General features: G+C 46.1%; 1 protein-coding gene across 1 annotated transcript; it reads right to left on the bottom strand.

Moving 5' to 3' along the window:
* Positions 1–8,499: 8,499 nt before the first annotated feature.
* On the bottom strand, positions 8,500–13,211 carry larp6a (La ribonucleoprotein 6, translational regulator a). Its single transcript, XM_072282097.1, has 3 exons — positions 12,704–13,211; positions 11,358–11,544; positions 8,500–10,017 (listed from the first exon to the last, which is right to left on the bottom strand). Exons 1-3 carry the CDS (start codon positions 13,102–13,104, stop codon positions 8,929–8,931), a joined length of 1,677 nt encoding a protein of 558 aa, XP_072138198.1. The 5' UTR covers positions 13,105–13,211; the 3' UTR covers positions 8,500–8,928.
* Positions 13,212–13,217: the final 6 nt, after the last annotated feature.

Raw genomic sequence — 13,217 nt, 5'->3', positions numbered from 1 at the left:
TAGCAGCATATACATGAGAGCATTTAAATGTGAGGCTGCATATGATAAGAGATGAATTGAGACTTAGATATCTGGGTGAGAATTTCAAACTATATAGATAAAGAAATAACATTGGGTGTATATTAGACCCCCTAATTCAGATAGTGATGTTTAATAAACTATCAGAATATTAGAAAAGTTTGTTCTAATAGTATTGATATAGTTATGGGTGATTTTAATTTCCCAAGTATTGAGTGGGAGAACCTAGTAAACTAATGGTTTCCAGGAAAGTGAATTAATGATCGTTTTTTGACCCAGTACGTTAATGCAGCAACAAGAGGGGAGGCCTGTCTAGATTTGATTTTCTGTAACAGTCAGAATAGAAATTTGAGTACAGAAGTCTTGAGTCTTTAGGAACAAGTGATAACATTGTTATTCTCAAAGGTTTTTTTGGGAGAGTATAGCAGTAAAACCCAAAGCCACTAAATTGAATTTCAGAAAGGCAACGTTTGTGCCAATATCATAAAGATTTCAGAAGGTAAACTGGGAGGAACTGCTCACCATTGAGTCAGTTGAGGAACAATGGGATTGATTTTTAGAGGTAATACTCAGTGCAGGAAATGTTCATACCCAAGGTCAGGACAAGAAATTTAAAAAAAATCAACAACATGGATGAATAAAGATGCACATAAAAGTTATTGAAGAAAAGACACTATACAAGGAATACAGAAAAACTAGTAATCATGTTAACTGTAAGGCATATGAAAATGAGAGCTATAGTCAAGAGATTGCCAAAAGGCAGGGCAGGTTGAGAAGGATATTGCTGATCGACCCCCCCAAGAGATTTTTTTCAATAGTTGAGTAGTAAAAGAAAGTCAAGGAGGAAGCTAGGAGTATTGGGAATAATAATGGGTGTTAAATTATGAAGGGGGGGGACTCATCTCATTTTTAACTTGACAAAATCTTTCAGAAAAGGTCACCCTCAATCCTTGGGATAGATAATGTGGCTCCTAACTCAAATTTTGCTAAAATATTCATCGGCAAAGATGTTAGCAATATGCCAGTGAGTGTAGAGGAAAAATAAGGTTGTTTTTGGTGACTTACAGATCTTAGGATATGAGGTCCTGCTTTAGCTGAAAAGGCTGAAAGTTAATAAATCTGCAGGGCCAGACAATATGTATCCAAGGGTATTTAGAGGTCTGTGATTATATATACAAATCCCTAACAGTGAAGACTAAGGACTGGAAATGGGGTAACATTGTCCTGGTGTATAGGAAGGGTGACTGCATTGACCCTGGTAACTATAGACCAGTAAGCTAATTGTGTATCGCAGGCAAGATAATGGAAACATTAGTAAAGAATGAGATGGAAAAGCAGTTGTTAAGAACAGGCATGTTAACAGAAACCCAGCATGGGTTCAGATGGAGAACTCAGGTTTTACTAATATGCTGGAGTTCTATGAAGAGGCAACTAAAATTTATTATAACAATCCATTTACTTGGATTTTCAGAAGGCTTTTGACAAGGTACCCCACAACAGCTTAATAATCAAATTACAGGAGGTTAGGATTCAGGGTAAAATCTGCGAATGGGTGCAGAATTGGCTCAAACACACAAAACAGTGAGTTATGGTGAGAGCATTATTTTCACACCTAGATGATGTTAAAAGTGGGGTTCTGCAGGGATCAGTTTTAGGGACACTTTAATTTACATTAATGATTTTGGATAAGCACATAATAAATAAACCAGTAAACGAGGACATTGCCTCAAGATTTGGGGGAGAAGATTTAGGGTGGAGATGAGGAGCTGCTTTTCCCAAAGAGTGGTGAATCTGTGGAATGAAGCACTCAGTAAATATATTTAAGACAAGGTTGGATAGATTTTTGCATTATAGAGGAATTAAGAGTTATGGGGAAAAGGCAGGTAGGTGGAGATGAGTCCATGGCCAGATCAGCCACGATCTTATTGAATGGTGGAGCAGTCTCGACGGGCCAGATGGCCAACTCCTGCTCCTATTTCTTATGTTCTAAGTTTGCAGATGACACAAAATTAGGAGGTACAGGCTGATATCATTCTGGCAGCAGAATCAATACAGTTAAATCTAAAAATCCAAATAAATGGCAGGTGAAATATAATGTAAGTAAAAGTAAAATATTACAACGGAAGTAGAAATATTAGATATAAATATACAATGGGGTTCAGTTAGAACGTGCACTGCATGAGAAAGATTTAGGCATTCCGGTAGACTCTTCACTATTAACATCTAGACAATGCACAGAAGCGATTAGGAAGGCTAACAGAATGTTGGGCTAGTTAATGCGCTCAGTGGAGTTCAAGTCTAGAGACACTATCCTTAAGCTGTAATGTGTTTGTGAGGCCACACCTTGAATACTGTATAATTTTCGTCTCTATTTGGTGAGGGATGTGAAAGCATTGGAGAGAGTTCAGAGAAAGGTGACGAGACTCATTCTAGCTCTGCAGGGTATGAGCTATGAAGAAAAATTGAGAGGAGACATGATAGAAGTGTTTAAATCATTAAGGGTATGAGTAAGGTGGATGCCAGCTGCTACTTCAAAATTAATCCATCAATGAAGACACAGGAAAATAGGCGGAGACTGGTTAGGGGAGATTTCAGATTGACATCAGGAAGCATTTCTTTACATGGCGAGTTGTGGACACGGGAGAAAGCAGGAGAATGGGGTTGAGGGGGAAAATAAATCAGCTCCGATAAGTTGAATTGCCTAATTCTGCTCCAATGTCTTATGGAAATGATTGAGGATGACCTTTCTGAAAGATTTTGTCAAGGTAAATTGTTTCACATTTTTCTGCCCGTGAGGTGAATGTTTTTGCATGTATTTGAAAATGCTTGTTAAAGTGTCTGCAAATTTTACTGAAGAGTACATAATATATGCCAGATTTGAAATGATCTTCCTGGAAGAACCCTGTGGTCTCTTGTATGCTGGACAGTTTTTTTTTCTTTTCTTCCCACAAAATGTTCTATGACAGTAAATTTACACAATCTTTCTGCATAACTGTAAATATTGTGTTTTTATCCAATCTGTTTAACGTCAGCTTGAAAATCTCACCATTGTCCTATGATAAGTTGTGGAAACATGGAGTCACATGGACAAGCTACTGGGGAATCTCAGTGGATCTTGGAGGGAAAAGGACAAGAATGGTACAGATCGAAGCAAGTAGCTGAAGAAGTGAGTGGAAGAATTTCGGGTCGAAAAAGTCATTTTTTTTTTAAAGAAATGCTCGGGGAGAAGGGTCTGCACTGCGCAGGCACGTGACGTAGCGTGCCAAGGTTTAAAAAGCAGACCACCATATACAGCGGCCATCGGAGTGGACTGAGGCTTTGGCTCAAACAGGCTTCGGCGAGAACAGGCACAGGCCAGGGTAGGTTCCAGTAAGTATTTTGTTCAGATTGTCTAGCGTAGAGAGAATGCCAGGCAGGATGTTGGAATGCTCCTCTTGCAGGATGTGGGAAGTCAGGGAGCCCTCCGGTGTCCCTGACAACGACACCTGCAAGAAGTGCATCCAGCTGCAGCTCCTGACAATCCGCGTTAGGGAACTGGAGCAGGAGCTGGATGACCTGCGGATCATTCGGGAGAATGAGGAGATTATAGATAGTAGCTACAGGGAGGTAGTTACGCCAAAGGAGCAGAGGACAGGAAATTGGGTCACTGTCAGGCGAGGGAAGAGGAAAGGGCAGGCAGAGCAGGGTTCCCCTGTGGCCATTCCCCTCAGCAACAAGTATACCGCATTGGATACTGTTGGGGGGGATGACTTACCTGAGACTAGCTGCAGTAGCCGGATCTCTGGCACTGAGTCTGGTTCTGCAGTGCAGAAGGGAGGGGGGAAAAGAGGAGAGCGGTAGTGATAGGGGACTCGATAGTTAGAGGTGCAGATAGGAGGTTCTGTGGTCATGACAGAGAATCTAGGATGGTTTGTTGCCTCCCAGGTGCCAGGGTCAAGGATGTCTCTGATCGATTGCATGACATGCTGAAGTGGGAGGGTGACCAGCCAGATGTCGTGGTGCACATAGGCACCAATGACATAGCAAGGAAGAGTGAAAAGGTCCTGGACAGTGAGTATAGAGAGCTTGGTAGGAAGTTGAAAAGCAGGACCTCCAGGGTGGTAATTTCAGGATTGCTACCTGTGCTAGGTGCCAGTGAGGGTAGGAATAGGATGCTCTGGAGGAGGAACAAGTGGCTGAGGAACTGGTGTAGGGGACAGGGTTTCAGATTTCAGGATCATTGGGACTTCTTCTGGGGCAGGTGGGACCTGTACAAGAGAGACGGGTTACACTTGAACCACAGGGGGACCAATATCCTTTCAGGGAGGTTTGTTAGTGCTATTGGGGAGGCTTTAAACTAGATTTGCAGGGGGATGGGAACCAGAGTGCCAGAGCTGACAGTGTGGCTGGGGTGAAAATAAATGATGTTGAAAGTTTAAGCAAATCCACTGATAGAAAGGTTGTGAGTGGTGGTAAAAATCTTCTGAGGTGTATATATTTCAATGCTAGGAGTATTGCGGGGAAGGCGGATGAGTTGAGGGCGTGGATTGACACGTGGAATTATGATGTTGTAGCAATTAGTGAAACTTGGCTACAGGAAGGGCAGGACTGGCAGCCTAATATTCCAGGGTTCCGATGTTTCAGATGTGATCGAGGCAGAGGAATGAAAGGTGGGGGAGTAGCATTGCTTGTTAGGGAAAATATTACAGCAGTGCTCAGGCAGGACAGATTAGAGGGCTTGTCTACTGAGTCCTTATAGGTGGAGCTGAGAAACAGGAAAGGTATGGCCACATTAGTGGGATTGTATTACAGACCACCCAATAGTCAACGAGACTTGGAAGAGCAAATCTGCAGAGAGATAGCAGACAACTGCAGGAAACATAAAGTTGTGGTGGTAGGGGATTTTAATTTATCATACATTTGATTGGGACTCCCATACTATTAGGAATAAGGAACCTTGGTTCTCAAGGGATATTGCAACTCTGATAAAGAAGAAGAGGGAGTTGTATGAAATGTATAGGAAACAGGGGGTAAATCAGGTGCTTGAGGAGTATAAGAAGTGCAAGAAAATACTTAAGAAAGAAATCAGGAGGGCAAAAAGAAGACATGAGATTGCCTTGGCAGTCAAAGTGAAGGATAATCCAAAGAGCTTTCACAAGTATATTAAGAGCAAAAGGATTGTAAGGGATAAAATTGGTCCTCTTGAAGATCAGAGTGGTTGGCTTTGTGCGGAACCAAAGGAAATGGGGGAGATCTTAAATAAGTTTTTTGCGTCTGTATTTACTAAGGAAGCTGGCATGAATTCTATGGAATTGAGGGAATCAAGTAGTGAGACCATGGCAACTGTACAGATTGAAAAGGAGGTGCTTGCTGTCTTGAGGAAAATTAAAGTGGATAAATCCCCGGAACCTGACAGAGTGTTCCCTCGGACCTTGAAGGAGACTAGTGTTGAAATTGCGGGGGCCCTGGCAGAAATATTTAAAATGTCGCTGTCTACGGGTGAAGTGCCGGAGGATTGGAGAGTGGCTCATATTGTTCCGTTGTTTAAAAAAGGATTGAAAAGTAATCCGGGAAATTATAGGCCAGTGAGTTTAACGTCAGTAGTAGGTAATTTATTGGAGGGAGTACTAAGAGACAGAATCTACAAGCATTTGGATAGACAGGGGCTTATTAGGGAGAGTCAACATGGCTTTGTGCGTGGTAGGTCATGTTTGACCAATCTATTGGAGTTTTTCGAGGAGGTTACCAGGAAAGTGGATGAAGGGAAGGCAGTGGATATTGTCTACATGGACTTCAGTACGGCCTTTGACAAGGTCCCGCATGGGAGGTTAGTTAGGAAAATTCAGTCGCTAGGTATACATGGAGAGGTGGTAAATTGGATTGGACATTGGCTCGATGGAAGAAGCCAGAGAGTGGTGGTAGAAAATTGCTTCCCTGAGTGGAGGCCTGTGACTAGTGGTGTGCCACAGGGATCAGTGCTGGATCCATTGTTATTTGTCATCTATATCAATGATCTGGATGATAATGTGGTAAATTGGATCAGCAAGTTTGCTGATGATACAAAGATTGGAGGTGTAGTAGACAGTGAGGAAGGTTTTCAGAGCCTGCAGAGGGACTTGGACCAGCTGGAAAAATGGGCTGAAAAATGGCAGATGGAGTTTAATACTGACAAGTGTGAGGTATTGCACGTTGGAAGGACAAACCAACGTAGAACATACAGGGTTAATGGTAAGGCACTGAGGAGTGCAGTGGAACAGAGGGATCTGGGAATACAGATACAAAATTCCCTACAAGTGTCATCACAGGTAGATAGGGTCGTAAAGAGAGCTTTTGGTACATTGGCCTTTATTAATCGTATTATTGAGTATAAGAGCTGGAATGTTATGATGAGGTTGTATAAGGCATTGGTGAGGCCGAATCTGGAGTATTGTGTTCAGTTTTGGTCACCAAATTACAGGAAGGATATAAATAAGGTTGAAAGAGTGCAGAGAAGGTTTACAAGGATGTTGCCGGGACTTGAGAAACTCAGTTACAGAGAAAGGTTGAATAGGTTAGGACTTTATTCCCTGGAGCGTAGAAGAATGAGGGGAGATTTGATAGAGGTATATAAAATTATGATGGGTATAGATAGAGTGAATGCAAGCAGGCTTTTTCCACTGAGGCAAGGGGAGAAAAAAACCAGAGGACATGGGTTAAGGGTGAGGGGGGAAAAGTTTAAAGGGAACATTAGGGGGGGCTTCTTCACACAGAGAGTGGTGGGAGTATGGAATGAGCTGCCAGACGAGGTGGTAAATGTGGGTTCTTTTTTAACATTTAAGAATGAATTGGACAGATACATGGATGGGAGGTGTATGGAGGGATATGGTCCGTGTGCAGGTCAGTGGGACTAGGCAGAAAATGGTTCGGCACAGCCAAGAAGGGCCAAAGGGCCTATTTCTGTGCTGTAGTTTCTATGGTTCTATAGAGCACTGGACTGAAAGGCAAGTCGGCCAGGTGAGGGGAAAATGGGTACATCTAGCTTGCTGATGGATTATTTGCCACATTGAGTTAGGTGGGGTAGGCAAAGTGATGAGCTAGTGGAGGCAACAAGGGGCTGCAGATGATGCAACGGGTTCTGGGACCAGCTTCACTCGTCTCAGCACTGAACTGGCTTTGTGACGATGCCTCACTTTCAGGGTCTCCGCGCTTCATGTTTCATCTATTATTTAATTACTTCTTTTATTATTTGCACAATCTGTTCTTTTTATGACACACTGATGTTTGTTAGTCTTTGTTGTGAGTTATCCTGACACAGCTACTGCTTTTCCACTCTCCATTGCCCTCCCCACCTTCCTGCTCTTGTTCCATCCCTTCCCTCCACCTTTTTATACTGGCTATCTCTTCTCTCTTTCAGTCCAGCTAAGACATCTCAACCTGAAAAGTGAGTTGTCCATTTCTCTCAGTAGATACTGACTGACTTGCTGCATCGTACAGTACTTTGTGCTCTCTCCAGATTGTAGATAACCTGCATTAATTGTCCAGAATGGGGTGTTGAGAGAGGGGAATGTTGATATTACTCCAGACTGCAGCATCTATCGGCTTCAGGATGGCTTGCCGAGCTGATCTGTTCTGAGGATGGCAATCACAGGAAATAAAGCAGTAGTGTTTTCCTACAGTGGCCCCCATGCCCACCTCGAGAGAGCAGCAGCACAGTCTCAGCTCTCATCCCGGAAGAGGAGTGAGGAATCAGCTAATTGTGGTCTTATCCCTTTGCTGGAATGAAAGAATTCCCCACTAGCTGCCAGGGGAGGTGGTAGAGGCAGACACGTTACTGACATTTAAAAGACTGTTAAATAGGCACATGGATGATAGAAAAATGGAGGGTTATGGAGGAGGGAAGGCTTACACTGATCTTGGAGTAGGTTAAAAAGGTAGTACAACATCGTGGCTATGCTATTCTATGTTCTAGAAGTGTCAAATGTAACAGCAGCAGTTGCTTTCCCAAATAGTGAGCTTCCAATTACTGTACTGGCTACTGAGGTACAAGATCATCACAGTAACTGCCTCCAGCAGTCAAACCTTACAGAATGAATCAGTCTGCTAGTTTGGCTTCTCCAGCTTTCAGCTATTTAATCCAGCACTTTATGTGTCTAATGGCAATGGGACTTTCAAAGGTTAGGGCACTACCGTGAAAGAAAACGTAAAAATATGAAAAAAAAAAGTTTGCTGTTGATTTCTAGTGGTAACAACACAATTTAACATGCAAACAGAAATAAATAAACATACCATAATCTACTCGAGCACAGGTGCCCCAGGAAAGTTCAAGCATTCAGGAGCTCTATTCTAGAGATACAATACCTTGTGATCAGACTGTAACTTGACAATGCTAGGCAGGCCAGCAGTTCTCATTCACCCCTCGGTTTGCACAAGGCAGAACCTTCTGGGCAAGTACTTCGGGAGGAATATACTCTGGAAAATAGAGAAAATTCTTTTCCGAAGAAGGATCAGTCACTATGAAACAAGAATGCTTAATCTGCATTTATTTACATGACAGCAATATACACCAACTTTTCGTCCAATTGCGAATCTCGGCTCATCACTGGACAACATTGTTCCCTACACCTTTGGTCACAATCTCATAACTCCAGGACCCCCGACAACCAGCTCTACTTTCATAGCACTGGCAGGTTGGCAATGGGTTAGGATAACGTCTACTTGTAAACAATGGCTCTAAAATAAAAAAAAGTAGGATATTTCACCCAAAATACTTGAAATTAAAAAAAAAAACGCAGTTTACTTCTGCAGTTACATGAAATACTAACAGAACAGAGTAAAAGGGATGCATTTAAATTACATTATATCTGGTTTAACTGAAATAATTTCAATTTACCATGTACCAAGTCCAACACAATTCCAAAGGATAACTAGGTAGATTACAAAAGTGAAAAGCCCTCAGATTACAAGTGGCTTGCTCCTCTCTGCAAGAGGTTGGAATCCTTTTGTACCATCTGGTCCCCTGGGCATTCGGATCACTCCAGCAGGCAGCCCAGCCAAGTTGTGCATTTTTCTGGAAAGCATGGGGCTGCCGACTGGAGTATTCTCATGCGATATCCCCTGTGCTTGTTTCCGCCTTTGTACCCAGGGGCTGCCTGATGGTGTGGTGCTGCTGTCTGATGAATAGTCAGTCCACTTACTCACAGCCTCAGTATTTACAGCACCACCGAGCTTAGCATTGGCCACAAGTGGGGACTTGTGCAGAGCTGGATCTTTCCGCTGCAGTGATGGGCTGGAGCGCGGGCTGCTCCACGGGCTCACTCGGGGAGAAGCGTTAGGACTCAAGTGATTGTTCTTATAGGTACCGGGGATCAGTTGGTTATTGAGGTGAGACTTGCGGCCAAGCATAGGAGATGCAGGGTTACTCTCCGGTTCAGAAGAGCTGCATGCTGAGCAATCTTCACACATGAACTGCAGCTCCTCCACTCGCTTATTGGCGGAGCCGCTCTTTGCCTCATTTTTGCTAACATCTTCAGCCTCTCTGTTCTTCTCTCTGACTACTTTCTTCTTTGGCGGCTTCATCCCTATTAGCACCACTTTCATCCCCGTTTCTTCCATTTTCCCGAGTGACTCGTGTGCCTTGATTGCCGATTCAACATCTTCAAACTCTACAATTACACAATCTTTCGTTCCCAGCTGAGAGTAGCGATTGCTCAACCTTTTCACATCTGCAGGAAGCTCCTTCCCCGATTTCAGTACCCGAACAGAGACGACTGGACCGAACACACCAAATGCCTTCAGCACATGCTCCATTATTCTCTCTTGTAGGCCAGCAGTTTCACATTCTGAATTAGGATTTAAAACTTGAAATTCTGGACACAAATGCATATCATACACCAGCAGCATCCGACTCGGAAGATGTTCGCTTGGGAAAACTGGAACAGCTGACTTCCTTCTCACTTTTTTACCTTCTTCATTTAGTTCTAGAAGCTCTGAGTTCCTTAGAGCGAAAGCAGTTGTTTGCCAGTCACGAGTGAGATGTTTTACCTAGAAAAATAGAGTCAATATTATCCTTACCACTACATTCAGGAAGCAGTAACTACAATTCACTGATACTACTTTCTACTGCTGCTGATGGTCCTTGAGATACCAGTTCTTGCTTCCACACTGCTTAACCAAAACAAAGGATGAAGGAAGGACTTTGTCCCTCCAAGCACTGGCAATGTCATTCCTATCGATGCCATGATGGAGGGGTGCACCTGTCACAGTAGACTGACAGGGACATGGTCAAGAGTTCCTCATGTTTATCGTCTGCTGCAAACTCCGTCTCTGGGATAATTGGCAACTGTAAGTTAGCCCTGCTGTGTAGGGGAGTGACAGAAACTTTCACACTTTTTAATTTATTTTTTACATATACAGTATTATTGTAATTTGTATTTACTCAACCCGATTGTGTTTCTACTCCCTCCCACTCTGTGCTATGGGGCACACACTTCATAATTGTGCACACTACAGGCTGTGAACATGACTAGGTCAGGATTTTGTATGACAAGTTAAGGGGACGATTTGCCCAATCCGCAGCTTTTGTGAGGACAACAGAAGATCAACTGTGCGCCCAAACAAAGTGCCGAGGTTGCTGTCAGAATGGTTATTGCTATTGTCTGAATAAGATAGCAATGACAAGATTAAGTGCAAAGCAGACTGAACTGGAGTAAATCAGCAGGTCAGACAGCATCCAATGAAGGAAATGGACAGTCAAGATTGTGGGTCAAGACTTATAGCCAGGTCGTGGAAATAGCTAAATGGGATACACCTTTTTTTTCAGTAATGCAAGCATTCCAGCACCTGCAGTCCAGGGAATCTGACAAACACAATAATTGGAACTGTTAAGGCATACTTTGGAGTTAGGATATATAGCAAAATATCAACTTCAGCAACCAATCTGAATGTTGATGGTAGATTATATTTAAAATGTAGCCCTGACCAATAGTTTCCCAGAGCTGAGGACATCGGTTAATGGCAAACCAGACAATGCTGATTAACATACATTCATTTTGGGTGCTTGGAGTGTGGGCGTGCAAAGGAAGGAGGTGTGAAAATTATATGTAATTCAAAGGAAGTATTGTAGATGGAGTACATTGTTACTATAGAACTGTCCTGCTGCTACCTTTGACCTTCAGCACATAAAATGTCATGTAATATTGGGACAAGCCGGTCTCTTCCTCTAAGAGTGTCTCACTTCTGTATCCACTAACTTCAGTCTCTTTCCAGTGACTGTGTTCACGTTACAACAGGACCCAAATCAATTCTAATGAATAATAGTTGGTACTACTAAAAATTTAACTAAACAAATAAAGCAATATGCAAGCTACAAAATTTGATGTTACCTTTTTGAAAGATGTCAGAAGTTTAACACTGACATAGCCCATCTTATTTCTCCTCACATGCTTTAGTAGAAACGCATCATTTTTCAGATAGTCGTCAGAGAGATAATATTCAATCTGAGCAACAAGTTTCTGCACCAACTCAGGATCAGGAGGTCTCCACTCGGCTCCCACATCATCATCTGCTCCACTGCAGTAAATACAAGGCCAGTGAACTGCGGCTCGCCCTCTATCACCACCCCATCATTCCCTCAACCCAATCTCACAAACCCCTCAGTCTCCCAACCTTTACACCACCCACCCCTCACTCCCCTCCTTCTCACCACCCCCTTCACCCACCCACCTCTCACTCCACATTTGCCCCAACTTTCTCCTCACTCACCTACCCCACCAGCCCCCTCTGGCCTCCTTTGCACCACTTCCTTCACCCTCCCCTCCCTCACCCCTCCACCCATCCTCCATCATTCACCCCCCCACCCATCCAGCCCTCATCCCCCCCCACCCATCCAGCCCTCATTCCCCCCACTACCCATCCCGCCCTCATTCCACCACCCCTCCGTCATTCACCCCCCACCCATCCCGCCCTCATTCCCCCCACTACCCATCCCGCCCTCATTCCACCACCCCTCCGTCATTCACCCCCCACCCATCCCGCCCTCATTCCCACCACCCAACCCTCCCTCACTCCCACCACCCAATCCTCCCTCATTCGCCCCATCCCTCCCTCCCATCCCTCGCCCCACCCCTCCCTCCCATCCCTCCTCGCCCCACCCCTCCCTCCCATCCCTCCTCGCCCCTCCCTCCCCCACCCCCCACCCCTCCCTCCCTCCCCCACCCCCCCACCCCTCCCTCCCCCCCACCCACCCACCCCTCACTCCCCTACCCCACTCCCTCCCCCACCCATCCCTCACTCCCTCCCCCCTCCCTCCCCCCCCTCCCTCCCCCCTCCCTCCCCCCCCTCCCTCCCCCCTCCCTCCCCCCCCTCCCTCCCCCCTCCCTCCCCCCTCCCTCCCTCATCCCTCCCCCCTCCCTCCCTCATCCCTCCCCCATCCCTCCCCCCCTCATCCCTCCCCCCTCCCTCCCTCATCCCTCCCCCCCTCCTCCCTCATCCCTCCCCCCTCATCCCTCCCCCTCCCTCATCCCTCCCCCCTCCCTCATCCCTCCCCCCTCCCTCATCCCTTCCCCTCACTCCCTCATCCCTCCCCCTCACTCCCTCATCCCTCACTCCCTCCCTCCCCCACCCCTCCATCCCTCCCTCCCCCACCCCTCCATCCCTCCCTCCCTCCCTCCCTCCCTCCCCAACTTCCCATCGCCCCTTTCCGACTACCTCTCCACCCAGAGCTCAGTACCTGTTTTTGGGCCCCGGGCTCGCCTCCTGGTCGGAGCCGCTGCCTGCAGAAGGCTGGGCCGCGGGCTCCTCCTCGGCTGCTGCCACCTGGATCAGGACGAGTGGAGATGGCGGTACGGTCTCCCCGGAGGAAGAGAGTGTGTTGGTGCACAACGTCCCGTCCATCAGCTGCCCGCCAGCCCGCTTCAGCGCCGAGGACGGACCGCAGGCTTCAGCCGGAGGCCGAGCATCGGCCGGGGGAGGAGCGCAGGGCGGGGCCGCGTCGTGAGGCCGCCCGCGTGGGTATGGCCTGTGAGTCGGGGTGAAGAGCCAGTAGCCCGGAGCGGGAACCAGGGCTTCCCGCACAGCCGGAGGCGCCAGGAAGGCGGCCCAGCGCAGGAGGGCGATCTGCAGGTTCAGCATTGGAGGTGGCGGGGTCGGGCCGCCGCCCGGGGCTGATTTATCCGTCCCGTCCCCCACCTCCCAATCAGGCAGAGCCCGGCCCCACAGAGGGGTGGGTGGGGCGAATGAAAGAG

This window comes from Mobula birostris, chromosome 18 (assembly GCF_030028105.1).
Source record: "Mobula birostris isolate sMobBir1 chromosome 18, sMobBir1.hap1, whole genome shotgun sequence".
NCBI classification, from domain to species: domain Eukaryota; kingdom Metazoa; phylum Chordata; class Chondrichthyes; order Myliobatiformes; family Myliobatidae; genus Mobula; species Mobula birostris.
Note: the sequence above shows the minus strand (reverse complement) of the source record. Positions and strands in the feature narration are given on the sequence as shown.